Below are 26,994 nucleotides of genomic sequence, written 5' to 3' on the forward strand. Positions count from 1 at the left end.
CTCATGAATAAATAAAATAAATACTTTTTTTTTTTTAAAGTAGCAGTTTTCTGTATGGTCCACTTGGCAACTAATTGTATAGGATCTTTAACTGTTTCTTCCATCCTTGTTGCCAAAAGTTATTAAACTCCTCAGGTGGTTCATTGCCTCCAGTATGTACTTAATTATGTTGGCATCTTCCATAACACCTAAGAGAGTGTAAATCTATCATGGATGTTTATCCCTGTTGGTTGATTTCATGGGTACAAGAGGTTCCCACAGGGCACTGGGCTCCCTTACCTTCTGTGTGTGCCCATGGCTCTATCCTGCCTTAGAAGCCGTAGCTTCAGGAAGGCAGGACCCTTGCAGGTCCAAGGGTCCTCAGCTGAGCTGGAGTGATAACTGGGGGATACACAGCCTGGGGGGCAGGGGGTACTACTCCCAGCTCTGGAAGGACAGTGGGCATCAGGCTGCAAGTTAAGGCTGCCCTGTCGTAGGTAACCTGCCCAGCTGCCTACTCTGTGCACCTGATGTTTCCCAGTAAAACTTTTCTTCCAGTTAAGAGGAGTCTCCTGCTCTAAAGTTTGCTGAGTTAAAAGTGCTCTAGGTTTGGAGCATTTTCTAGACCTTCCTTTGACCTTTATTAGCTATTTATTCATAAGCACCACATTTGAGTTTCTTATTTTTAAAGATACCAGTACCTGACTCCCTGAACTGCTATAAGGATTAAAAGAAATAATGCATATGAGCATGTTTTAGAAACCGTAGATCTCTAAGCAGATAGTGTTATTAATATGTCTGAGGCTTGGGTGACACATACATTAACTCAGTGTACCCTCAAATGAATCATTAGTAGATTAGAATTGTTAAAAGCCTTGAATGAAAGCTCTGGTTCCTGGGCCAGATGAATCTCGATGGAAAGAGGATCAGAAGCATCGGAGCATCAGCCATATGAGGGGGCTGGCCTCAGGATGAGGCTGGAATTGACTGCTCTAGGTACTAAGACCGAAGGAGAGCATGGAGGCAGTCGGTGAATGAAGCTGTGTGTGTGTGTGTGTGTGTGTGTGTGTGTGTGTGTGTGTACTCTGAGGAGCGAATCAGGGTTTTCAGACAGAGGGGGCAAGCAAAGGGGGTGATTTCCAGTGGGCAGTGGGCACTCATCCCTCTCTGGCCCTGGCCTGTCTCCCTGCAGGTGCACCTCCGTTCTGCCAGGCGTCTTTGTGAGCTCTGCTGTGCCAACCGGGGCACTTTCATCAAGGTGGGTCAGCACCTGGGGGCTCTGGACTACCTGCTGCCTGAGGAGTACACCAGCACGCTGAAGGTGCTGCACAGCCAGGCCCCGCAGAGCAGCATTCAAGAGGTCCGCCAGGTCATCCGTGAGGACCTGGGCAAAGAGGTAGCCGCCGGGGCTGGGCCAGGCCGGGCTGGGTCCTGGGATGCTGTGCTTCTCAAAGGCACCAGCAGTGCTCTGGCTGCGGGGTGCTGGTGCTCTGGCACTGGAGCGGAAAGGGGACTTCACGGCAACTTTCAGTAGGGAAATCGTAGGGGTTAGAAGGAACCTCTGTGGCCCTGAGTACAAAAGATTAGTTGAGGGGGATCCCTGGGTGGCTCAGCAGTTTAGTGCCTGCCTTTGGCCCAGGGTGTGATCCTGGAGATCTGGGATCGAGTCCCGTGTCTGGCTCCCGGCATGGAGCCTGCTTCTCCCTCTGCCTGTGTCTCTGCCTGCCTCTCTCTGTGACTATCATGAATAAAAAAAAAAAAGAAAGAAAGAAAAAAAGATTGAACCATATGAAGTTGTTGATATGTGGTTGTTTGGGTTCTGCAATGTAATGTGATTCATAGGGATCAACCTAATAATATCTGTTAATTATTGAGAGTCTACTGTGTGAGAACAGCTGTACTGTGTTCCATGCATTATCTCACCTCATCCTCTCTGCAAAAATAGGAGGTAGGTACTGCTTTTTATCACATTTTGCAGATGAGGGAATAAAAGCTATGTGGAGGAGATTAAATGAAGGGCAAACCCAATTTAGGGTTTGAGTCAGGAGCAAGGCCACAGGCCAGGAGGAGCAGGCTGAGGACAGAGGGACCCCAGGCAGAGGGGACGGGATTGGCATGGCACAGGCCCCTGCGTGGCTTTGCTTCTTGCCAAACTGTTGGCCTCCTGCTTCCTATAGCACGAGATTCACCCCCAAATTAAAACTAAATAAATCACGGTAATAACAGTGTGAAGTGCATCATTGCTGGCATGTGGCAGCTCAGTGGGGGCGGATTAAAGGAAAGGAAGGCAGCAGATTAACCCTTGGAGGTCGACTTGTCTGTGGAGGGCTGGAGGGGGTTGCAAGGGCAGGTCAGTGGCCCCCTCTAAGCCAGAGTGCAGTGAGATGAAAAGTTTGGGATATCAGCTTCATGGTGGGCCCACTCAGCTGGCAAAGGCTCTTTGGGGTTAATAGATTTCATCTGCATCTTCAGGGCCTCTTCTTAGGTCCCCCTGGCCATGTGATCCTGAGTGTGGGGGCTGTGGCTCCTGCCCCACAGGTCTAGAGCCCTCTGAGAGAGGGAGGCTGATGTCAAGGTCACAGTTCTGAGGGGGCGTCCTTCACAGCTGGGAAGCTCAGCAACCTCTGCTTCCTTACCCCGGCCCCCGCAGGCACAAAACTGAAGTCTCTCTTCTCCCCCTTCCTCCTCCTTCCTCCTGGGAGATGGCATTTGTTCCCTGGTGACACACTTTCTCAGTCTGTGGGTGGAGGGAGGGGCGAGGGGCTGTGTGGGAAGCAGGGTAGGTGGATGTGGGGGTGTGAGGGCGGGGAAAGTCACTCACTTTGCACTTCCCTCCTCCTCCCGCCTCTCCTGTGACACTTCGTGGGGAGCAGCTCTCCCTGCCAGGGAGATGTTTGAGTGGATCCCACTGACTGTGGGCTCTGTGCCTGCCCTGGGACACTCAGTGGAAAGCTCTGTTTTGTCCCTGGTTTCAGGTTTCCATCCCTGGTTTTCCGACACTGTCATGTGTGACCATCTGCTGTCTAGGTTCAAGTTCTTGGGTGGGCTCTGAAGACACTTGGAGCTCAAAGACCTCATTGCTGCCCCTAAATCTCAGACTGAAGAGCAGAGAGGGAGGCCAGAGAGAGCTTGAGGCTGGTGTGTTCTGGCTGCCCTCGTTGATTGCATCTGTGCCTTTTGCAGATCCTTCCCATCAGCAGAAGCCTGACAGGGGTCACTGGTGTCCTCATATCAGTCCCTGCCCCAGGCAGAGGGGGCTGGCCCTGAGTGAGCTTGCATCTCTTGTAAACCCTATGATTTACATGTGGTTTTGAATCACTGTGAATCCCTGCACAGCAGCCTGTGCCATCAGTGTGGAGGGGAGAGTGAGTAAAGGGGCACTGTCCTGACACAGGGATGTGTGTGGCTAGGGGTTGGGGAGGGGCCACAAAGCTAAGGCAGGGGAGGGGTGTGAGCCACAGCACGAGTCCTCAGATCTTCTGATTATCAGGCCAGTGCTTTGTTTCCCATGCAGCAGAGCTTCTGTTTGGCAGAAATCTTTTGGAAATCTGCTTTCTGTGTCTGTATGTGTGTCTTGGAAGTTTCTCAGCTAGTGTTACCAGAAAGAAACTTGCCCTTTTCCCTTTAATTTTATAAGTTAGAAGGACAGGTTCTGGGAAGCAGTTTGAAGCCCGAACTCTAGAAAGGTGGGGTCATTTCTGGTGACTCCAAAATGACCTGGGTCTGGAGTGGGTTGGGAATTGTCTCCACCTGGTCGCTTAACTGCCCTTGGGACTGGAGGTCTAGGTGCAGTGCCGACCTTAGCCAGCAGATGGCGCCGGAGCTTGAGTGTCAGGGAAGGACGCTGAAGGCTTGGCCCTTTCCAACATAGGGGAGCCCTGACAGGTGGCTGAGACTGAAATCTTTCTTCTCCTGGGCATGGCCCATGCTGTGGAAGGAGCCCAGGCTGACACCTTTGCACCCTGAATGGGGCAGACACGGGCCTAAGCCATGAGGCTCTTGACCACCTTGGTTCCCAGGGTTCTTGGCCTCCTGCCGGAGGAGGACCACCAACCCGCCCTTACACATTCCTCTTCTGGAGGAATCCTCAGAGGCACAAGCAGCCCGTAGTTCTGTGTTTTGATACCATTTCCTTCATTTTCCATTCTTTATCTCTCTCTTTGTTGTCCAAGCAGCTGGTATTTAGTGAGGAGGGGACAGTACTGGAAGCTTTGGGTACAGCCAAGGATGGGTAAGATCTCATTCCAGCCCTTGTAGTCTGGGGTCATTGGGAGGTACACGTCACTGTTGTAGCTGGCCATGTAAGAGCCCACAGGGTTTATAGGAAGAGAGAGAAAGAGACAGAGACAGAGAGAGAGAGAGAGAGAGAGAGAGAGTGTTCAATTACATTGGGTGGATGGAGGCTTTCTGAAGCAGGTGGCATCTGACCCAGGCTCTCAAGGGGGGTGGGATTGAAAAGTGGAAGTTGGAGGGGGGGACATCTGAGTGATGAGGTGGGCTAAGCACAGGTACAAGCACTGGGAAGTGTGAGTACAGAGGTTGCATGGTGAATAGTCTTGTTGAATATGGGGTTCAGGTTGGTAAATAGTGGAGTTGAGGTTGCAAAGTTGGTGCTAACATCATATTTTGAAGGGCCTCAAATGTTATTTTTATAATGTGAGCCTGAGGGAGAGGAGAACGTGGAGAGGGACCCAAGCAAAGGAGGATGGAGTGGAGCCAGATTTTCTTAGCAAGGTGGGGGATAAGGTCATTTTTTCCAGGTGGGGGAAAGGGAAGGGGTGGGAGGTTTGAGGTGGGTGGAGAGCTTGGGGAGAGGAGTTATGGTGGGACTTAGGAAGAGATGATGGAACTGTCAGCTGTACTGATACAGTTACCTGTGGTCATAGACATATATCCCTCCTCCTACCCCCTCCCTAACACACACACACACACACATACACACACACACACATCTGATCTCAGTACAGTATATTTCAATAAATGATCCAGTTTTGTTTGTTGTTTTGGGATATACTTGTGTCAGATTAAGTTCTTTCTAACTGTAAAATTCTATGAAAAACTGAAGGAAATGAGATTAGCTGCCAGAGTGATGCACAGAAATACCTTTGTTAGGGGCACCGCTTGTACTGGTGTTGGAGAATTGGTGTTTGGCTGCTGTACTCTGAAACAGGTTGGTTTTTTTTTTTTTAACTGCAGTATTAATTTCTGACTCTTTTTTAAAAAGACTTATTTATTTTAGAGAGAGTGTGTGCATGCATGTGAGTGGGGGGAAGGGCAGAGGGAGAGAATCTTAGAGCAGACTCCCCACTGAGTGCAGAGCCTGACATGGGGCTTGATCTCAAGACTCATGAGATCATGATCTGAGCCAAAACCAAGAGTCAGATGCTTTACAGACTGAGCCGCCCACACGCCCCAAAAGTCTACTGATTTAAATGTAAATCTTATTCAAAATCATCCTCACAGAGATAATAGAATAAAGTTTGACCAAATGTCTGGGCACCATGGCTCAGCCAAGTTGACACATTAGATCATCCATCATGGTTCCCACATGGCCCTCGTCAGGACTACACATTTGTACCCTTGGTCCTGATCGTCAGGCTTTCTATTGAGACCTGGAGGTGGGCAGGAGCTAAACTGCTTGCTGATTTATTGGTTGTGTGATCTTGGGCATGTGACTTATCTCCTCTGAGTCTCGTTTTCCTTGTCTGTAAAATGGGGATAATAACAGTATGCGCCACATAGGGTTACTGTGGGGATTAAATAAATTAATGGACTTGGAGCATATAGTAGAGAACAAGTGACCAGCAAATGGTAGCTCATTTCCGTGTTATGCTGGATGCTTTGTAAGCGTAAGGAACCGAGATTCTGAGAGACTTATAAATGGTAAAGACATGGGACTTTACACCAGGCTTTCTGATAGCTGGTATGGTTCTCTGTCCTGGATACTGTTTTGCTAGCAAGAAACAGAAAAAATTCTCCTTTCTCTTTCTAGATGATTACCTAGGGTTCCATCTGTTGGTCAGCCCCTTCCCTCCACTGCCTTGGCAGTCTGTCCCCTGGGCTTCTTGAGCATGGGTCCAGAAGTTGGTGGTTGTGCTATGTTCCAGACCCAGCCTTCCACTGTGCAGGATGACAGCTGGACTCTGCCTCCCTTGTCCTGGAGGAGCTGGGTGTGGGCGTACGTGGGGACGAACATACCCTGGATTGGACTGGAGCGAGGGACATGGTTAGGGAGAGGGGCTGGAGGAGCCGATTCTAACCTGGGGGACCCATGACTGGCAGACTTCCCCTCCCTGGTGACACAGGCCTCCATCTCATAATCCTTGCTGCCTTCTTTCCAGGGCTAATCCAGTTTCTCCCTGCCCTTCTCTTATTTATTCACAAATATTTATTGAGCATACCTGTGTGCCAGATCCTGTGCCAGCCCCTGGACATCCCCGCCTCTTGGAGTTCTTGCCTGTGTTCTTGCATGCTGGCAGGGGCCTGGCGGAGGCCCACTCAGCCTTACCATCCCTGGCTGCTCCGCTGCCTGCAGCTGAGGACCACCAGCTATCTTTAGATTGGCTTCTTTTGTCCTGAGCACAACCTTTGTTCTGGCGTCTGGTTTCTTTGTCTCCCCAGACTGTCCCCAAGACGGCTGCCATGTGAGCATTCTGGGAGTGGAACAGAAGGAGCTGGTGGCCACAAAGATGTGGGTGGGGGGGACTGGGGGGCAAGGGAGAGAGATTCACCTCCTCCGGGCTTCCCAGCAGCTCTCAATAAAAAATACATTTATATTAAAAACATAATGAAGAATAAAAAAACATTTTCTCCCCAATAATACTGAACATCAAAAGGAGATTTTTATCAATTATGGGAGAGAGATTTTGGCCATAAAATGGTAATTTAACAAGTAGAAGATGGATGGCGGGATGCATTAACGTCAGCCAGGACGGATGGTGGGCCATTAGTCACTAGGGGAGAGAGTCTTCTTCCCCAGGCCCCCCGGTTCCTGCCTTCACCCTGAGCCGCTGCCCTGCTTCAGTCCCGAGAGGCCTCCTCTTTGCGGGGTCTGCTCCATCTCCAGGGCACCTTCAGTCCATTGCTCTGCAGCTTCTGAATGGCCCTTATGTAGCTTGGGTCACGTCCCTCTCACGCCTGTGGAATAGAGCCCCCCAGAGGCCAGGGCAGGAATTGCTTCCCACTTTCCAGCCTCATCCGCTGTTCCAGTCTTCATGGAACTACACCCTGACCACGTGGGAGGTTCACTGCATGCACCCCGGCCTGTCCTCTCACTTTCCCGTCTTCACTCAGCAGGCCCCTCTCCTCCTGTGAGCTCCGGGCTGACACCACCACCACACGCACACACACGTTCTGTTTGCTCAGTGTCAGGCACTGTCTCAGAAGTTCCACACAATTCAGCTTCTTGCTAAGATCCTCTGAGATGGGTCCTACTATTATTTATTTTACAGATGGGAAACTGAGGTACAGTTTCCCATGAAGTCATACCCTGGACTTCCTCACACACCCCCATTTGGGATTGGTGGCTCCTTTGTGTTTCCCCTGGATGCTTTCTGCCCCTGTCACAGATCTTATGCAGTTCTTTGTTGCATTAAAGAACCATCTTGAATCTCCCATGGGGCCTACTGTGGGCTCTGCACATAGGAGGTGTTGGTAAGTGTGGCTGAGTTGAATTGCAGAACTACTTTGAGTACCCCTGTCCCCTTGAAGCCTTCACTGACCTCCTCAGCCACATTGGACTGTGAATCCGGAGCAGTTGGTTGACCTCTTACATCTGGTCATTTCCATGCCAGGTTTATGTTCTTGGGGTGGGTGGTCTTCTCCCACTCTTCTTGGGGTTCTCTTAGATCACTGCTCAGTGCCTGGCACACCAAAGTTGCTCACTCATGGGTTGTTACCTGCATTGAGACACTCTGTCTGATACAGGATGTCATGACATGGCATTATGGGTCCTGGAGTCCTCAGGGTGGCCAGCTCTGCTCCTGCCTCTGTCTCACTTCCATGGTCCCCTGGGGTGTTCCCATAGGAGCCTGTGGAGGGCTCTGTGAGGGTGTGTCTGGGGCTTTCTAAACTACAGACTAAGTTCAGGGTCTGTCTTCCAGAAGGAACAGAAGGGTCAGTTCTTTTTTTTTTTAATATTTTATTATTTATTCATGAGATACAGAGAGGCAGAGACATAGGCAGAGGGAGAAGCAGGCTCGCTGTGGGGAGCCGGATGTGGGACTCAATCCCAGGATCCTGGGATCATGACTTGAGCCAAAGGGAGATGCTCAACCGCTGAGCCACCCAGGCGTCCCCAGAAGGGTCATTTCTGAGGCAGTATGGCTTAGTGGTTAACAAAATAGGCTTTGGCATCAGAGAACCTTGCAAGAATCCCAAATGCTGCCAGATTTTAGCTGTATCGTTCATTCTTTCTGAGCCTTAGTCCCCTTTTCCATAAGTAGGGATGACAACAGAACCTTTACCCTAATAGAGCCGTGATGAGGATCAAAAGCTATAGCCCTCCTGGGGTGCAGGGCCTGGCACACAGTGAATCCTGGCAGCAGTTGGCTCCGGTCATCATGTGCAGAGCTCTTGTGAGGACAAAATGAAGCAGAGACACTGGGATCCTTGATTCTATCCAGCTCCCCACCTGTGCCTGGACCTTTCTGGAGGTCGACAAACACTGGCTTTTCTTATTTGGCCTTTGTCATTCAGTGGCAAGTGCCTTAGACAAAAGTTACCCAAGAGAATCACTAACTCCTGGGTTGTGATGGTTTAGAAATCACCGGGTCCAAGCCCTGTGTTTCACAGGTGAGGAAACTGAAGCTCAGAGTGGGAAGTCACTGGTCCAGAGTGGCACAGCTGGGTGGTGGTGTAAGCAGAACCCGAACCCAGTTCTCCCAACTCCCAATCCAGTGCTCATCTTCCTGTTGAGGGCTGGGAGCTTGCTGGAGTGAGAAGGCCAGCACTTGGAGACATGCCTGGTCTTGCTGTCAAACCCAGAGGTGCTCCACTGGCTTTTGCTGTCCTTGGAACTTGTGGTCTCCTGGGGACTTTGAGGAAGCCCTGTTTTCAGAGATTCATGCCTCATGGTGAGAAGATTCTCAAGGTGTTCTTTCTATCCTCTGGTCAGCCCTCCCACTAGCTAGTGGTTTGGGATGATTATACCCATGTGTTCACCCTTCACCTTCAACCTGTAGACCAGGCTTGTGGTATATCCCCCCTCTTTGGGATCTAGTTCAAAAGTGGTACCCAAGCCCATACCCTCTACTTAGCAAATGCGTTGGTCCTGCTTGCCGGAGAAAGTTCCTCAGCTTATGGTGGCCCCCATTCACAGACTCTGGAAGGTGGGGGCCCACCACTGACTGCTTCACTCCATCACAAAATACAGACTCCTTGAGCAGCTGATAGGTACTCACCTCTGTATGGACGCTGTGGGGGATCTAGAATCTGTCAAAGCCCCATTGCTCCCTCTTGAAGCTGGGCAGACAGAACAATTCACAGAGGAAGTAATTAGAGAACAATTAAGCTCTGCTGTGGGGCTGATGCAGGATGAGTTCTGGGGAAAGTTGGGAGGAGGGGACCCTTGGAGGTTGAGTAAGATTGAAGGAGTGAAAGTAGGAGGCCGTTCAAGGCTGGTGGTCTGGTAGCGAGGGTGGCACACAGCTCCATGGTGCTCGGGAGCAGAGCAGCAGGGCTGGGGCAGCCGAGCCCCTGGGTGTGCTATATCAGATCACAGGGCTGCTGTCACAAAGCATTGCAGACTGGCGGCTTAAACACTATTGTCTCCATTCAGGGGGGCAGGAGTCTGAGACCCAGGTGTTGGCTGGCTCAGTTCCTCAGAGGCTGTGAGATTCCTCCAGGCCTCTCCTCCAGCTTCTGGTGGTGTGCTGGCTTGTAGAAGTGACCCCTGGTCTCTCTCTACCTTAGCACTCACCTGGCGTCCTTCCTGTGTGCCTGTCTTTCCCTGTCCAAATTGCCCCCTCTTGTAAGGATGCAGTCATAGTAGATTAGCACCCTGCCAGTGTGGCCTCATCTTAACTTATCGCCTCTGCAGTGACACTATTTCAAAGTAAGGTCCCATTCTGAAGGTTGGGTACTGGAGGTTAGGACTCCAATATATGAATAGTCCCAGGCCATAATTTAGGCTGGAATAGGTGAGGGCATTAGCACCTTTATAGTCGTGAGGCTTGGAACCCTAGCCTGAATGAGCCTAGGCAAGAGGGCAGACTTATTGTGTCCTGTCACTATGCTTTGGGAAGGGAGAGGGTTGAATGGGGCTTTTGGGGTGCTCTTCCAGGACTCTTGTGTCTCATGTTCTTCCTATATCTTCATCCACAGCTGGTTTCCTCTGTGACCCACTGCCTTTGGCATCTCTCACTCTTACCTCTTCCCAGGTTTACCCCCAACAGCCCCTCCCCCCAGACTCCACTTTCCTTTAATGAAATTCTGGATCAGGACTCTGCCCAACCGAGCCCAAGTCAGGTGAATAGTGTCCCCCACGCCTCTCCACCCTGTTCCTATCTACCTAGAACCTGAGCATGTGCAATGAGGTGTTTGCAGCTGTAATTTGGTAACTTGAGGAGTTTATAGTAGATTGGGATGGGCCCTACCTCCAGTGACTGACTGGTAGCTTGCAAGGAGGCCATGTGGTGGCGGCCGTGGAGATATGAGTGATGCAGCTGCAAACCAAGGAACTGCCAAGACTGCTGGCGGCCACTGGACATGAGGAAGAGCAAGGAAAGCTTCTCCCTGGGGGCCCTCAGAGGGCATGTAGGCCTGCCAATACCGTGATTTCAGACTTCCCATCCCCAGAATGGGGAGGCAGTACATTTCTGTTATTTTAAGTACCCATTAGTGATTTGTTATGGTCACCCTGGGAAACAAATACAGATGACCAATCCCTGACCAATCACAGCGGTCGCAGGAGGTGGGGTCCCTCAGGAGATGTCATCCCTCTCCATTTAAACTACAAGGTGACAGGTGACGTGGGGTGGGATGCAGCAAAGGAGAACGTGGTATAAAAGATGTTCATGTCAGTGGATGATAATGGGGAGTTTGTGTTTGTTTGGTACTTGCTGGGTAGTACATACACCTTGGCTGAATGGTTTACAGATATTGTTTCTAACCGTTAAATAATTCTGCAAGGTTGGTTGATTTTACCATTCCAGTTTTCCAAATGAGGAAGCAGGAAGGTGAAGTAACAGCCACAGTCTCCTAGCTAAAAGAGGCAGAGGCAGGCTTTGAACTCTGTTGCCTACGCATCCCCCCACCCTGCCCCAAAACGTGCCCCTCCAAGATGCTGTGCAGCTGCTACCTGTGAGGAGGGCCGGTTTCTGGAGGGCAATATAGTGGGTGTAGGGGCATAGGTATTGGACCTTGGTGTGCAGACTTGAGGGTCCTGATCTTAGAACCCGGGTTTGGTCATAGTAGCTAATAGTGTCTGTGTGTGTGCGTGCATGCGTGCGTGTGCAGGCCTCCACGGCTGATTATGGGCAGAGTCGGCCAACAGTGAAGGATGGCTGGAGAGGTGCAAGGCAGGAGCCACGCAAGGAGGCTCTTTCCTTCCTCCACATCTGGTAGAAGTAAACTCTCCCTTTGAGCCTATTTTAGCTGTATCCTGGAGCTTGGGCATGCCCAGTTGTTCTCTCCTCCTCAACGCCCCCCGGACTCCCTGTCATCTCTCAGGAGCTCAGAGTGAGTGTCCCAGGTTGAGCAGTGGGTCAGGAGGCCACAAGCCAGAAAATGAGTGCCACAACCACTGCTCTGGAAGGAGCTGCCCTGACAGCTGACCCCATGCCCTCTGGGACTGCCAGGCGAACTGCAGGGGTGTCATCTTCTCCTTGAATGGAGCTCATGGCCTTCTTTCCCCTCCCCAGGGAGAAGGGGTAGGTGTCTTCTTGCAGGTCGCTCAAGGCTGGGGTTGGCAGCGTGGGCAGGATGGATGTGATTGCTGTGGCTCTGATACCTTCTCCCGGTGTCCAAGTGAGCCAGATGCTTGTCTTTACTGGTGATGGCTGGGGCAGAAGCAATGATTTGGAGTCCCAGGTCCCACACTGTCTTAGAGGGGACATAATCGCCCACCTCAGCTGGATGCTTACCACATGAGAGGTGCTAATCCTGGTTGGGAACTCCCAGAAGACGACTCCAAGAAGAGGAATCTGGTGAGAGTGGTTTTGTGGGAAGGTCAGGTGCAGTAGGGAAGTGGAAACATGGTTCAGGGAAGAGAAGGCAGCCGGTGACCGTGTGTCCTTAAACCAGCTGCCACCATGGGAACCTGGGAAGTGGTGCCAAACACTTGCCTTAAAATCAGCCAGCCCAAGGGCCAAGAGAGAAGGTTGGGTGTTTATACACCAGCTTCCTAACTTCACAGTGGTGGTTGCCTCTGAGGGCTGTGAATTCCTGCAGCTTTGGAGAAAGAGCCCTCCAGCTCATATGCAAATACTGAAGTTGCAGGAGGGAGCAGGGGAAAGATCTGAAGGATTGGGTGGGCACTGCAGGTGTGCATGTGCCGGTGTGCTCTCCTGTAATCCCCACAGCTGCCCTTTGGGGGAAGTACTGTTATCCAAGCCAAAGCCAGAGAGGTTGAGTCATGTGTTTGAGCTTGCACAGAGACATGAGGTTGAGTTGGGAGCAAAACCAGGATTGACGGCAGATGCCAAGATCCTAACCCTTGCGTTCTATTGCCCTGTGTAAGGAGCCCCGGGCCTTTCCCCAGGTTTTGTGTCCTAGCAGTTTATGGCTTCTCCTAGCATTCCCAAGTGGGAGGTGGGGAACCCTAGCAGGTCAAGGAACTGCAGATTTATTGTGTCTCCATCCCTAGCATGTGTTTGATGTTTCCAAACAGTCTCCTTTCAGTCCTCACAAAAACTAGGTAAGTTAGGTGCCCCTTTTCCCATTTTTCCTACGTGTAGAAAATAAGATTCAGACATACTAGGTACTCAGGGCCACATAGCAGGACAGCAGCTCAGCTGGAGGCTGAACCTGAGGGCTATCTGACTGTAGAGGCCTATGCACTTCAGTTACACAGGCTGCTGCGAGAGGTGTGGGGCCGGTTTAAGGCCCACCCGAAGGGCCTGTGAGACCCAGTCTGCTGCTGAGGGCCACGCTGCTCCCCTAGCAGCACACCAGCCCACCATCTTGCCTTCATTCCCAGGCTGGCCCTGGGCCTCTGTTGTCTCAAGAGCCAATCACATGGTGGAGGAGGTGCTCTATGAAGCATGTGGTGAGGCTATTTGGCTCTTCTCCTCCTTCTCACCTCTGGGAAAGAAAGGTGCTGCCCCTCTGTGCTCACAGGCAGGGGCTGGTGTTGGAGGTGAGGAGAGGTCTGCCCTCCTGTGTACCTTCTGAAAGCCGGTCCTTCTAGGGGAGGAGAGGGAAGGAGAGGAGCCCTATTCTCTTTCCACCATGCCCAGGTCCCCACACATAGTCTACCTGCTGTAGCTCCTTGGCAGCAGAGAGAAGCAAACCCTCCACGTCTGGCTGATTTATGTTCATTGTTGAAACAATAATGTTTAATCTGGAAAGGGCTAATCAATTTTTTATGCTGATTATGAATAGGCCAGCTGTGCCTGCTTCTTTATTCATGGGGCTTGAGGAGCAAGCCCATGTCCCTAGCCGGGCTTCCTTGGTGGTTTTTGCTGTGGGGGGCCCTGCTCAGTGGCCTTGCCGGTGTGCCACTTTGGAGGTGACTCCTTATGTGTGTGTGTGTGCCTGTGTATGTCACCAGGAAGGGTAAGTGACTACAGGTGGAGAACCAGATTTGAGTGTGTGTGTTTGTGTGTGTGTGTGTAGGGGGAGGCTGGTATGGGCGATGGCACCGGCATGAGAGTGCAGGATGGAGAATAGGAGTTCCAGGATCATAGAATTAGGAAGGCCATCCAGGACCAAGTACTCCAGCACCCTCCTTTGCCAAGTGAGGAGTTCAGACCCAGAGAAAATGAAGCAACGTCCCTAAGGTCACAGGGCTGGTTAATGGAGGCAGTGGGACGGGAACCCTAGTTCCGTCACTCAGAGGGCAGAACTCTTTGCCTAGAAGTACAAATGGGGCCAGAGAGTCAGAGGAAGGCAATGTGTAGCTGCGCTAGCTGAGTTACTGACTCTCCTACAACTCTGACATCTGAGGAGCTTACAGTTTAGGTACAGGATGAGCTAGAGACAGCTCAGTGAGAGGTCAAGATGAGTTGAGTCAGCTGAGATTTGGGCTGCAGCTTTCAGGTGTTCTTGGAATCCATCGATAGGGTCACAGAGAGGGGTGAATTGGGGAAGGCAGTGAATTCTGGAGAATGCAGAACCTGAGCAGGACTTGAGTGCTGTCAAAGGAAGCCAAGCACAAAGGTCTGGAGAAAGCATCTTGAGTGGGTGGAGAAGCTGAGGATGTCGTCTCTAGTGGGTGTCACCTCGGGCGAGGGTGGGGTGCCTGAACCTGGAGAGAGACTGGAGGGGCCTGTGTGGCCAGGGCTTGGGGCTGGAGACAAGGGGCCTTGGGCCGGGTGGGGGCAGGTGCTCAGCTCAGACCACTTGGTTGTCCCACAGGTGTGTGTTTGGGCCCTCCACGGCCTTTCTCCTTGTTGGATGCCATGAATCATTTGTTCATTTATTGGCTCAGCCGATGTTTGTGGGACTTCTGTTGTGTGGGTGTCAGGGGTTATGTAGCTGGACAGGCTGCCTCCATGGTGCTTATGATCTAGTTGTAGGGGAATGACATGTTAAATGACCAGAAAAATAAAAGTTTAATGACATTCATGATAAATACCACAAGGGAAAAGTATAGGGTGCTCTAAGTTTGGGAGGCCAAGGATGGGGGGTCTTTCCAAGGACTGAATGGTGATTAAGGGGATGGTTAGGGGAAGGAGGGCAGGACAGAGAGAACAGAGAATGCAGAGGCCTTGGGATGAAAAGGAGCATGGATCCATCTGGGGACAGAAAAGGGGTGGTGGTGATGGGGCAGAGAGACGCTGGAAGACACAGCTTGAGACATGTATCAGGCATGTTTGGGAGCCCTGGGGTCAGTGACCCCAGGGAGCCCAGAGCCAGTGACAGACTCTGTAGAGAGTGGCACAGTCCTCAGTGACCGCAGGGGTGGAAGTGAGGACGGTTACAAGGCACTTGCAGTAATCTGGACAAGAGTGATGGTGACTTGGAAGAGGGGTGGGTGGACATATTTTGGAGACAAAATCAACAGAACTCAAGGAAGAATTAAATGGGGGTTGAGAGGGAGGGAAGGGCACACTGGGCTCCCAGGGCTGGGACATGAACAGCGGGGGCCACCTGAGAACAGACATGGTGCTTTATAGAGAGGGGTGGGTACTGCTGGGGCAGTGTTAGCGGGTCACCTTGCTGGCAGTTTGGGGAATGACTTTCCTGTGAGGCTGGGCTTTGCACAGTGGCTCCCTTCCTCCTTAGGGTCGGTGGTCAGAGAGTTGGTGGAGAGTCCACGTGGGACTGAGCAATTTGGGGTTTAGCACTGAGAGGCTGGGTCCAGCATTGGGTTCCTGGCTTCCAGACATTAAAAAAGTCATCAGGGATCCCTGGGTGGCGCAGCGGTTTGGCGCCTGCCTTTGGCCCAGGGCGCGATCCTGGAAACCCGGGATCGAATCCCACGTCAGGCTCCCGGTGCATGGAGCCTGCTTCTCCCTCTGCCTGTATCTCTGCCTCTCTCTCTCTCTCTCTCTCTCTGTGACTATCATAAATAAATAAAAATTTAAAAAAAAAAGTCATCAGCACCCTGACCTAATGAGAGCTCTGAGAGAGAGAGAGAGAAAGAGGAGAGGAGAGGAGAGAGAGAAGCTGGGTCCATAGGAGAGGCTGTTACTTCCACAGCTGGAGTAGCTCCTGCAAAACACCATCACAGGAGGAAGTCTCCCCTAGGCCCCTGCCACTCTTCCATCTTTGGTGTATGAGCTGATGGTTTTATGTGAGGTAGAAAGGAAACAGAGCTTCTTGTGAAGAGACTGGCTTAAGGGTTTCACCTGGGGCCTGGGAAGGAATACCATGTACGAGGCAGCCAGGAGAGCAGAGGACCCCTTGCCCTGGAAGGAGGAAGAAGGACTGGTTATAGGTGTCATCACCTGTCACAGAACCAGACCTATGATGTGCCCTCCTGGCACCACGACCCATGTTCCCACACTGCCAGTGCAGCTCCTTTCCAACCCTCTAGCCTCAACATTGCCCTGGGAAATGCAGCAAAAGAATAAAAATGACTATACTGAGACTGGGACACTAATGCTTTGCATCAGAGGTCAGCAAACTTCTTGGTAGAGGCCTGGGTTAGGGTCCCAGCAGTGCTGTGACAAATGAGTGCAAATTTAATGGCTTAAAACAAGACACAATTATTATCTTCCCCTACTGTGGGTCAGAAAATGTAAAATTCGGGTTGGCTGGGCTGTGTTCCTTCCAGAGATTCTTGGGGAGAACCTCTTGCCTTGTCTACCTTCTAGAGGCTGCCTGCATTCCTCGGCTGGTGGCCTCTTCCTCCATCGTCACAGCCAGCCATGTGGCATCTTTCAACCTCTCTCTCTCATTCTTTCACCTCTTCTCCCTTTGTCATATCTCCTTCTCCAACTCTGACGCTCCTGCCTCCCTTTTATAAGGACCCTGGGATTATCTTGGGCCCACATAGTATCCAGGATGCTCTCCCCATCTGAGGAGCTTTAACTTAATCACACCTTTGGGGATTGGGACATGGACATCTTTGGGGGGCCCTTTCTCTGCCCACCGTCAGGCCAGCTAGTAAATATTTTAGGTTTCGCAGGCCATTCAGTCTCTGCCTCTGCTGTGGCAGTGTGGGAGCAGCTACAGACAACGTGTAATGAATGGGCATGCTGTGTCCCAATAAAAGTTCATTCAGAGACACTGAAATCTAATTTCATATAGTTTTCATATATCAGAAAATACTATTCTTTTTCTTTTCTCAGACATTTAAAAAATGTGGAAAAGCATTCTTAGCTGATGGGCTGTACAAAAACAGGCATCGGCCTGGATTTGGCCCACGGGCCATTGCTTGCTGCCCCCTACTCTAGACATGTAATATCCTTTAATACTTAGAACCCCTTGCAAAATGAATGTTGTTATCATCACTCCCATTCTGCAGAATGGTAATGGACCTAAGCACTTTGCTCAAGGCCACACGGCTAGATGTTGGCAGGTAGGAATGCTGACACCAGAGCTGATGTTTTTTACCCTCCCTTCGTTTTGCTGGAGTCAGCCAGGCATGCATGTAATGTCCCCAGATGTGGACTTTCTCTTCCCAGTAGATCTTGAAGGTCTGGGTTTGCCCCCTTAAAAATCCCAGGGTACTGCTGCTCTCACATGCAAAGCGAATCTGGAAAACTTCTTACTGGATAGAACATACTCAGGTGTTCTAGAAAGATCGTAAGGGCTTTGGTACCTGAGCTCTCTTATTTGAGGCTCTGAGGCATGGGAACGTAGCTTAGGCTCATTTGCCATATGGCATTTTGCCACCTTCCAAATGCTAGGGAAGTCTGTCCTGACAGCAAATGTTGCCACCATAAGCAAGGATGCCTATGCCTTATTTCCTTTCTTCTTTATTTTTGGGTGTAGGAACATCTGAAGGTTGTTGGAAAGAGGCCTTTGGAGTTTTGTAGTTTTATGAGGGTGAGCCCATTAGGTTTTAGAAGTCCTGGGCCTTGCCAGAAATGAGTGTGCACCGCTGTGGCCAGGCTCCCCACTCCCCACCACCCACCCACGTGAGCTGTGGATGAGGACTCCTCCCTCCGGGGGTCGACCTGGAGGGGCCCAAGTCTGCCTGGATTCCAGGTTGGGAGTTGTTGGCCGTCTTCTTTCTGGCCCTCATGTTGCTGGGTCTTTCTCCTCTTATGTATGGTTCACACAAGCCCTTCCCTCTGCCTAGATTCCTTCCTTCATCTAGTTAACTGGCAACTCATTCTTCAGATCTCAGTTCTTTGTTACTTCCTCTGAGAAGCACTCCCTAACCATGTTTAATCCTCTGAACACAGGCTCTTATGGTATCAGCTACCTCTCCCTAGCACTTACCAGAGTTGGCCATTTCCCTTTGAGTACTTGATTAATTCCTGTCTTACAACTGGACTTTAAGTTCCAGTAGTGACTTCAGAGGGTGGTAGCTGTTCCTGATTTGCACAGGACTGTCGAGTCCCTGGTGACTAGCACAGTGCCCTGCTTATATTGGTCACTTAAGCATTTGATGGATGAATAAATAAATGACCTTTAGCGAGTATGTTCCTCTCTATAAAGTGGGGGCAATTCTGTCTCCTCTGTCTAACCTCAAGAGAAGGTTGAGAGCACATAAGAGCACTTTGAGGGCAACAAACATTATGCAGCTATAGGAAAGTACCCTTGGTTGAGCATTTAGTCCTTGTCGAGCAAAGATATCCTGACATCCCTTATACCAAACCAAGCTCAAGTTCAAGCAAGAAGTACTAAGTCCTCACATGGGTAGGTTTCAGTAGAGGGGATAGAGCTGTCTGTCTGATTCTTGGGACTGAGCTCCTGCCCCCACCTGTCTCTCACTCTTGTGATGGGGTGTAAGCACTAGGCTCCCAGATACCCATGGCTCCAAGAATGGCTCGTTGTTTCTATACTGTGATCACCTCGTGGATACCTACCTGGTCTGGTCCGGGCCCTGGATTGTAGGGGTCCTCGTTTCATACTGCATCTCATTCTGCACAATTTCTTCTATCCCAGAGATCTCTGTTGCAGGCAGAGACATAGACATGTCACCCTGTGAGGCTGTACAAGTTATTAAGATGGGGAACGTTGAAAGATTAGATTTATGACAGCCAACGGTGGATTATGAAGAATAATTTATCAAATGTCAGTGCCTGCAGCCTACAATTTACAGAAGGTTTGCTTAAGCTGAGGAGATCTGATTGGACTGCCCCCACCCCCACCTCTAATGAATGACAGATCTAATGGATGGCTTCCCAGGCTGGCCAACCACACTTGGTGTTTATCTGCTTTTTATTAATCATTATTATCACAACATTTCCATAGGTCCCTCCACCCGCAGCTCTCGAAGTGCCCAGCACCAGCGAGGCTCTCTCAGCTACCTTGAAGGAACAGTAGCCACCTCTGATGCCTTAGCTACCCTAGATCATCTGGAAAGCCCAACATCCCCTTATGACGAAGAGGATAGGGAAAATTGAACCTCATTCATTTATTAAGAAATACTTATTGAATACCAATTACATCAGGTACCTTGGATACAATGTTGAGCAAAAATGGAAGAAGTCTATCATTTAGAAGGCAAGACAGAGTTTCAGCAAATATAAATCAAGGCAGAGTGCAACTGTGTTAATTGCTCCCCAGAAGGGCACCCTGAATTCTGAGGATATACACAGGGAGGCTTCCCTGAGGAGGTGATAGTTGAGCTGTGATTTGAAGGAGGAGATGGGGCAGGATCAGACTCTGGATTGTTTTAAGGATTTTGGCTCTGAGAAGCTGGTGAAGGAGTTTAAACAGAGAGAAGTGATATGAGCAGCCTACGTTTGGAAAACTCACTTTAGCCACATGTGGAGGATAGATCGGAGGAGAAAGGAATGTGGTGGCTTTTACTCACTGACTGAACAGAACTGACAGCCTAGAATTGCTGGCTCTTTGTTCATTGCTCTCTTTGTCACACCACTCTGTCCTCTTCACAGGGGTGTTAAATGGGGCACCCGGGAGGTGCCTGGGTGGCTCAGTGATTGAGCATCTGCCTTTGGCTCAGGTTGTGATCCTGGGGTCTTGGGATTGAGCCCTGAATTGGGCTCCCCACAGGGAGCCTGCTTCTCTGCCTATGTCTCTGCCTCTCTGTGTCTTTCATGAATAAATAAAATATTAAAAAAAAAAGATAGGGCACCTGGTACTCCTGCTGTAATTTTTGGGGCTATTCTATAGGTTATAATCTAGATCCTTAATGAGTGTCGATTCACATGAAGACTCTACAAGGTAGGTATTAAATCCCATTTTACAGATGAGGAAACTGAGGTACAGACAGGTGATGGCCCAAGCCGGTGTACCATGGAGCCAGAGTTTGAGCCTGGGCGATTTGACCCGAACCTTGCATTGGAATTACTTTGCTCTGTTGCCTCTCAGATCCCACCATCCTGGCCAGCTGGTGGGCATTCTCATGGAACACACCCACGGCCTTGGGTGTGACTGCTCCTTGCTTCTTGCTTTTTGGTCAGCTGCTTGTCACATCCTGTGGGAGGAAGGAAGCTTGCTCTGAACTATGATGCCCTTGGCAGAGCCAGGTGGATGATTATCTTATACCTGGAGGCTTTTAGCAAATTGGTGAGAGTTGAGCCTGTGCCAGCCTCCTTGTGCAGGCTTAGACAGCAACACTGTCTTGTAATTTCTGGGGTTGACCCTTGTCAGGAGAGGCCTCGGGTTCTGCCGCCAGCCCTTCGTTCATTCTTCCCAGCTGGGCAGTAGCAATAGCTAATGGCTCTGCAGAACTGATGGTTTGATCTTCCAGAATCCCAGAAAGAACGCAGACTACATGGAAGACAGGGACTGTGTGTCCTCGAGCTATTTTTGTCATTATTATTCGTATTATAATAAATTGCTCTGTGTGGGAAGCTGAGGGTGGGGGTATTCACACCTGGAGGCAGGGCAGCTTTTGAGTGGGGATGAGGAGACACTTGGATGCCTTGTCCTCACTCCCAGCGCACAGGGACTAGATAGTGATTTCAGAGGTCCCCTCTTCTTAGCTTGCCAGAAAGTCCTGTCGGGTGTGGGTGAATTGTCACTGGGTGGGGGGCACTGTGTCCAGCAGGCCCTGCTAAAATGCATGTTTTCCAGAGGCTGTTGCCTTATTTTGCAGACTGGGGTCTCCTCATGGCCAGAGATAGTGTCTGTTTTGTTGCCCCACATACCTAGCATGGTTTCTGTCATGTGGCAGGCCTGCAGGTCAGTATTTGCTGATTGACCGACTTGAGCTGAGGAGTGGCAGCTTGGTTTTGTTTCCTGTATTAACTCTGGCCAGTTAGTAGTGGTGGCCCAGAGCACCGTGTGGAGAGATTCTGAGGCACCATCTGTGCCCAGCAGAAATGAATGCTGTGGTTGATTAGTGGTGTCTGGTGTAGGTATGCTTAGGGTGTACTAGTTAGCTATTGCTGCCCAGCAAATGGCCCCCAAACAACAAACATTTGATATGCTACAGTTTCTGTCAGCCAGGAATTTGGGAGTGCCTTACTGGGTGGTTCTGGCTCGGTCTGTGTGAGGTGTTGCCTGGGGGCTGCAGTCATCTGAAGGCCTGACTGGGGAAGGAGAAGGAGAATTTGCTTCCAAGATGGTTCACTGTGGGCAGGAGGCCTTAGTTCCCTGGACTTCTCTCCATGGGCTTAGTTCCATGGCCTTAGTTCCTTGGACTTCTCTCCATGGGCTGCTTGAGTGTCCTCCTGACAGGGCAGCTTGCTGCCCCGGGAGGACACCATCTGGAAGAGGACAGGAGGGTGTTATGGTGACGTCTCAGAGGGCATGTGCTACCTTCCTCCATGTGCTGTGGGTCATTAATCTAGCTCACGCTCAGAGGTGGGCAGTAGACTGCACCTCTCAAAGGGAAGAGTATTTAAGTACCTGTGGACATATTTTAAAGCCACCACAGGGGGAATGAGAAGGCACATGCCACCTATTTGCTGTCAGTGTCAGGTGTTACTTAGAAGATGCAAGAATGACCCTGAACTGGTGGGATGCAAACTGGGCATGTTTTGTAACCAGAAGGAGGAGTAGGCATTGCAGCAAAGTAGGATGTCAGCTGGCAGAGTGATGCTGAGATGGAGGGGTGCCTGGGGCAGGTCCCTGGGAAACGGTGCCAAGAGGAAGGGGCAGGTTTCACGCAGAAGCATATAGGAAGTGATGGTGGGTTTTCTGCTCAAGGCAAGCAGTCTGTGCTTTGTAGAGTCCTAGGTAGCTGGAGCTGTCTCGTCAGCTTCAGGCTGGGGTGGGGTAGGTTCCTTCTAGCTACTCCATTAGCACAGGGACTTGTCCCTCTCCTCATCAGACTATAGTGGATGGCTGCTGGCACCCAGCCAGGCATGGGCAGAAGGGGCATTTCTCAATCTCGAGAGCCAGATGTTGTTTGCTGCTGGTGCCATGGTAACCTGCTCCAGGTGCCCTGGGCTGTTTTCCCATCTCCTAAGTGGGAACTGCCTGGCCTTGGCAGCTAGGCCTGGACTTGCCTGCTTTGAGACAAGCTTCTGTCTTCATCTGGACCCAGCCAGTTCTGGGTTTGTTAGATTTGTTGGGCATTATCTTACATCAGTGTAGTTTGATGTCGTAAATCCAGAAGAGGTCTGATGTGCATGACTATGGGGACAACAGGATGGAATATTTGAAACTGGGCCATCTTGGAAAATCCAGGACATTGCCCTTCCTGAGGCTGGTGAGGGGCCTGAAGCTGGCTGGCAGAGAGACATAAGCAATGCTCCCGACAGGAGTCTTATTATGGCTTTTATAGACAATCCTGACTTCCTGTTACCTTATTTGGGTAAAATGAGGACCCTGGCCAGTGCTTGGCTGCTCAGTGGTGTGGCATTTTGGAAACATTGCCCAGGAAACTGGCTTCATAGTCATAACTTTCTGGAGAGTCTCGCTCTCTGCCCTGTACCTGGGTCTAAAGTCACATGGCCTTGGTTCCCTGGACCCCAGCTGATGCCAGTCTGCTGAAGTCTTAACCTGAGCCGATGGGGGGGTGACACATTTCTTCTTGCTCCTCTCATGTTTTCTGCTCATAAAAAAACAAACACCGCCTCCTGCTTTCTCTCGCTCTCTCACACACATACACGCTAAAAAAAACAGATCATATAAAGCTAGAGAAACTTTTTTTTCCTGATTATTTTTCCTTTTCTAGACAGGGACATTGATATATTTGAATCATGGGCCGACAGTAATTAAAAAGCACATAACTAGTCATTTTAAAATGCAGTTGTTTTACTTAATTGATTTTGCCACCAGACCCGGAGGAAAAAAAGAGGAACAGGGGAAAGACACGCTTAGAAAGGGAGACAGGTTTCTGCGAGTGACTGGAGGCAGCTAAGGGCCCTGCTTGAGTCTAATTGCTGGCCATGTTGCAGTTGGTTTCTGTTAATGGTTTTCTGCTCACAGGGCTGGGGGCCGGGGCCTGATGGGAGGGGTGGCGTTGGTGTCAGCTGCATGGGGGGTATAATTCTGCTTTTGGGACAGAGTCTATTTTTCCTTACTATCTATCAGCATAAAGTACTTCTACTGAGCACTTTGAATCAAGGTTCCATTTAGAGATACTTTATTCATATTTAATTACAGGCTGTAGCACCAATCTTTAATTACCTTTTTTTATAAGCCAGCTAGGAACATTCACTAGCAATCAATTATTGTGTGTGTGTGTGTGTGTGTGTGTGTGTAAGCAAGCACAGGAGGGTGTGGGTGTGTGCCTTGCTTCCTGATAGAAAGGAAAGGATGGCAGCAGGGGCCCTGGGAGGTAGTAGGTGGGCAGGGGTGGAGTGGCATCTGCCCAACAGGTTCCTTGTATGGAGTGAGTGGTGCATTTCTCATGTCTGTCTTTGCTTCCACTGGTCAAACTGGGGATGGTGGTGAGGGCAGGTCCTCAGAGCTGGGCCTCATTCAAGGTGCCCAGTTGGTACCCAGGCTTGAGTGGTATCTTAAGCTCCACTTCCCTTCCCTGAGGCAGGGAATTGTGGGAGGCCCCCTTCCCATTCCCCGGGGATATGGTAGACCAGGCTTCCTCTTACCCGGGAGATTGGGAGATGCTTGCCTCAGCCCTTTCCTTCCTTCACCTCTCCCTGGAGTGCTCCTGGCAGCTATTCTTGCCACACAGTCCTAGTGATGCCATGTCACTCTTCAGTTGCAATGACTCTGCAACGTCCCTGCAATGACACTGGTTTGAAGCCTGGCTGTCCTTCGAGAATGAGCCAGTGTTCCCAGGGAGCCAGATGGAGGCTTGGGGTGGGGAGTGGGGTCAGATGACCCCCAAGTCCTTTTGCAGTGGGGAGATGGGGCCATTCCAGCTGCCTGGGACATGAGGGTCTGAGTTCACAGATCTGCTCCAGAAAACATTCTCCTTGGTGCTCCTTCAGGAACAACCAGAGGGTTTCTAAAGGCAGTTGTTGTTGATTTCATTATGTAATGGCTGAGAATGTTACTGAAGTTCTACCTCCCTTCTATTCCTGGATCCCTGTCCCAGCAAGAGGGCACGGAGGGGGGGGGGGAGGGGAAGGGGAGGGACAGGAACTCACACTTACTGAGCCTCTTGGGGATGTTGGGTACCCTGCCCATGTTTCTTTTGTCTAACCCAGATGGGCCCGAGAACTATCAGTCAGAGCCCCTTTAGCCCTGTGTGACAAAACAACTCAAACTGACTTAAGCAAAAACAAGAAATTATAGGGTGGGTATTCAGGCATGGTTAGATCAAAGAGCCCAATCATGGTGACCAGGATTCATTCTCTCTATCTCTTGACTCTGCTTTCCTCTGCTGTGTGACTCCTGGTAGCCCCAGGCTTCAAGTTCAACTTTTACTTTCAAGTTCAGCAAAGAGAAAGAATCTCTTCTCCTACAGTTCAAATAAAGGAAAACAGTTGAGTCTGACTGGATCTGTTGGGTCAAGTGTCCATCTCTGAAGCAGTCAGCGTTACCCAGAATATTCAGGATTTCGATTGGCCACGCTGGGGTCTCACACCTACGTGGGGTAGCAGGTGGAGTGCATGTAGGTAAATCCCCCACAGGACATGTGCTTTTACATTTGAGGCCTTTGGACTAGTAGGAGTGTGGGAGCAGGAAGGTCCAGCCATTTGAAAAGGAAGAAAGTTGATTTAGTGCCTCTCCAAGTGAGAGGATTCAGCCTTTCAACAAATACGTGTTTGCCACTAGCTATTTCACATGCTGTTGTAAGCATAGGGAATTCAGCAGCTAACAAGACAAACAAAAATCCCTGCCCACTTGAAGCTGATGTTCTAACGGGGTCTACCGGGTTGGTGGTTCTTTCATTCTCCCAAGCCAAGCCCAAGTCCAGAATAAGGGGTTTTTATATGGAGAGACCCAGGTGATTGACATGTGGAGAATCTGGCCCTCAGAGGACCTCGAAGTCAGGAGGGAGGAGAATCCACAAGTATGTGATTGGGGAAGGAGGTGGGGAAGTAAGCCCTGGGAGGGGCAGAAATAAAAACCCAGTGAAGAAGAAGGGGGACGAGGAAGCCAATCTGTACCCATCTTTCATGACAGAGAAGTGGGCCCCTCCCATGTTGCCTGGACCTTTGGCCTCTGAAGGATGTTGATAAATGGGATGGAGTTTAGTGAAAGCTACAAAAATGATGACAGGGCTGGAGGGAGTGATTTATGAGGGAGATTAGCAAGGTGCTGGTGCTGCCTAGCAAGCAGAGGGGTGGGCTGGTGGCCGAAGGTCATCTGACTCCTGACGTCCAAGGAGAGGAGGGGGCCAAGGGGCAAGACAGAATGCCTGCTGCAGAAGAGGGTGCCGGGGGAGACGGGCGAGGACCGAAGGCCTCAGCATGAGGGGGACATGAGTAGGGCGGCCATGGGACTAATCATGCATGCACATATTTGTGTGTGTGTGTGTGTGTGTGTGTGTGTGTGAATGGACCTTCTAGGATTGGGAGGCTATATGGGGACTTCAAGAAATGGAGGGGGTGAGAATTTTAGCCTTGGATATTTTTGTAAAAAGGCTTTTGGGGGTCTCCTTCCCATCTGTAGAATATTCATATCTGGACCATGTGGGTGTGGACACTCAAGTCAGAAAGACTTTCCTTCCTTCAGGAAGATTTGGTGTGGCATTTCTAAGAGGGAAGGAAGGAAGAAGGGAAGAGAAGACAGTAAGGAGCACATATTCCATTTCGTAGAGAAAGGGCAAGGGATCTGCCCAAGACTCCCTTTGGGTGACATTGCAGGTGGGGATTAAAAGTGAGGCAGGGGCATGCAGCCCAACTGGCCAGGCCGAGGGTGGGCTTGGGGACCCATGTTGAGCCTGCTGCTCAGGCAGGAACAAGAGGTGGCTGTTGGGTTTGGAGCCACCAGCCTAGGGTCCCTTGAGCTCTCCTATATTGGTGGATTTGAGTATCTGATCTCTGTATTGGGCTGCCTGGGGCCCAGGTTCTGTTAACTCTTGATTTTATGTATATTTGTAACAGCCTCAGGGGTGCAATGGTACATAATTAAACGAGCAGATGGTACTCAGTTCTGAACATTCTAGACAGCACTTCTTTGGCCTTGAATGGAGGTGCTCAGGGCGCCCATGCATGTGTATGAGGATGCACCCTCCATGTGTGTTTTCTCTCTCACTCCCTCTGTATGCTGCTGTGGATCTCCATGGCAGCAAAGAGCCCAGGCAAGACACTGGGTTGGCATACAACTGGTAGAGCAGAAAATCTATCGGGAGACATCAGGCGGTACTGGCCCCATATCCCCTCTCACCGAACTGAGTCATCTTAATTGCTTCATCTTTTCTCCACTCTTGACAGATTCATGATTTGTTCGTGAGCTTTGATGACACCCCTCTGGGGGCCGCCTCCCTGGCCCAGGTTCACAAGGCAGTGCTACATGACGGGCGGACAGTGGCCGTGAAGGTCCAGCACCCAAAGGTGCAGGCTCAGAGCTCAAAGGACATTCTCCTGATGGAGGTGAGGGACTTCCTCTTTCATCTTCATTCTATATTTCTCTGGAAACTAGGTGGCTCCAGTGACACTGGTTCAAGGCAGCTGAGTGGAGTGTGACCCTTTGAGCAGCAGGATGGGAGGGGAAAGCTTGAGACCATGACAGAGGAAGCGTCAGGACAGTGTTGTAACCAGGGGACCTACGGCTGGGTTGGTCAGTTGTTCTCGGTGTGTTCCTAGGAGCTGTCTGGGGATGGTCTCAGAACATGATGGACAGCTGCTGGGCCAAGGAGACCTCAGGTGGATGTTGAAGAAATGAGATGAACCAAAGAGGGTAGAAAAGTTACATCTTAATTTGTTAAATTATAACAAAGGCAGCCATGTGGTCAACCAAGGGATGTAAAAATGACAGGAAGCTCACATAGAAATATTTACACAGATTACATGTTTG

The 26,994-nt window shown here is 50.5% G+C and overlaps 1 protein-coding gene across 8 annotated transcripts in view; it reads left to right on the top strand.

Annotated features, from left to right (window-relative positions):
• Positions 1 to 26,994, top strand: part of ADCK1 (aarF domain containing kinase 1) — a 112,009-nt gene that overhangs the window by 44,287 nt on the left and 40,728 nt on the right. For 7 of the 8 annotated variants that reach the window (XM_072762105.1, XM_072762107.1, XM_025996439.2 and 4 more), the window contains 2 exons: positions 1,172 to 1,375; positions 26,412 to 26,570. In XM_072762105.1, the coding sequence (XP_072618206.1) occupies positions 1,172 to 1,375; positions 26,412 to 26,570 (363 nt within the window). The remainder of the gene's footprint in view (positions 1 to 1,171; positions 1,376 to 26,411; positions 26,571 to 26,994) is intronic. The other variant, XM_072762109.1, reaches the window with a different exon arrangement.

Source organism: Vulpes vulpes, chromosome 6 (assembly GCF_048418805.1).
Source record: "Vulpes vulpes isolate BD-2025 chromosome 6, VulVul3, whole genome shotgun sequence".
NCBI lineage: Eukaryota > Metazoa > Chordata > Mammalia > Carnivora > Canidae > Vulpes > Vulpes vulpes.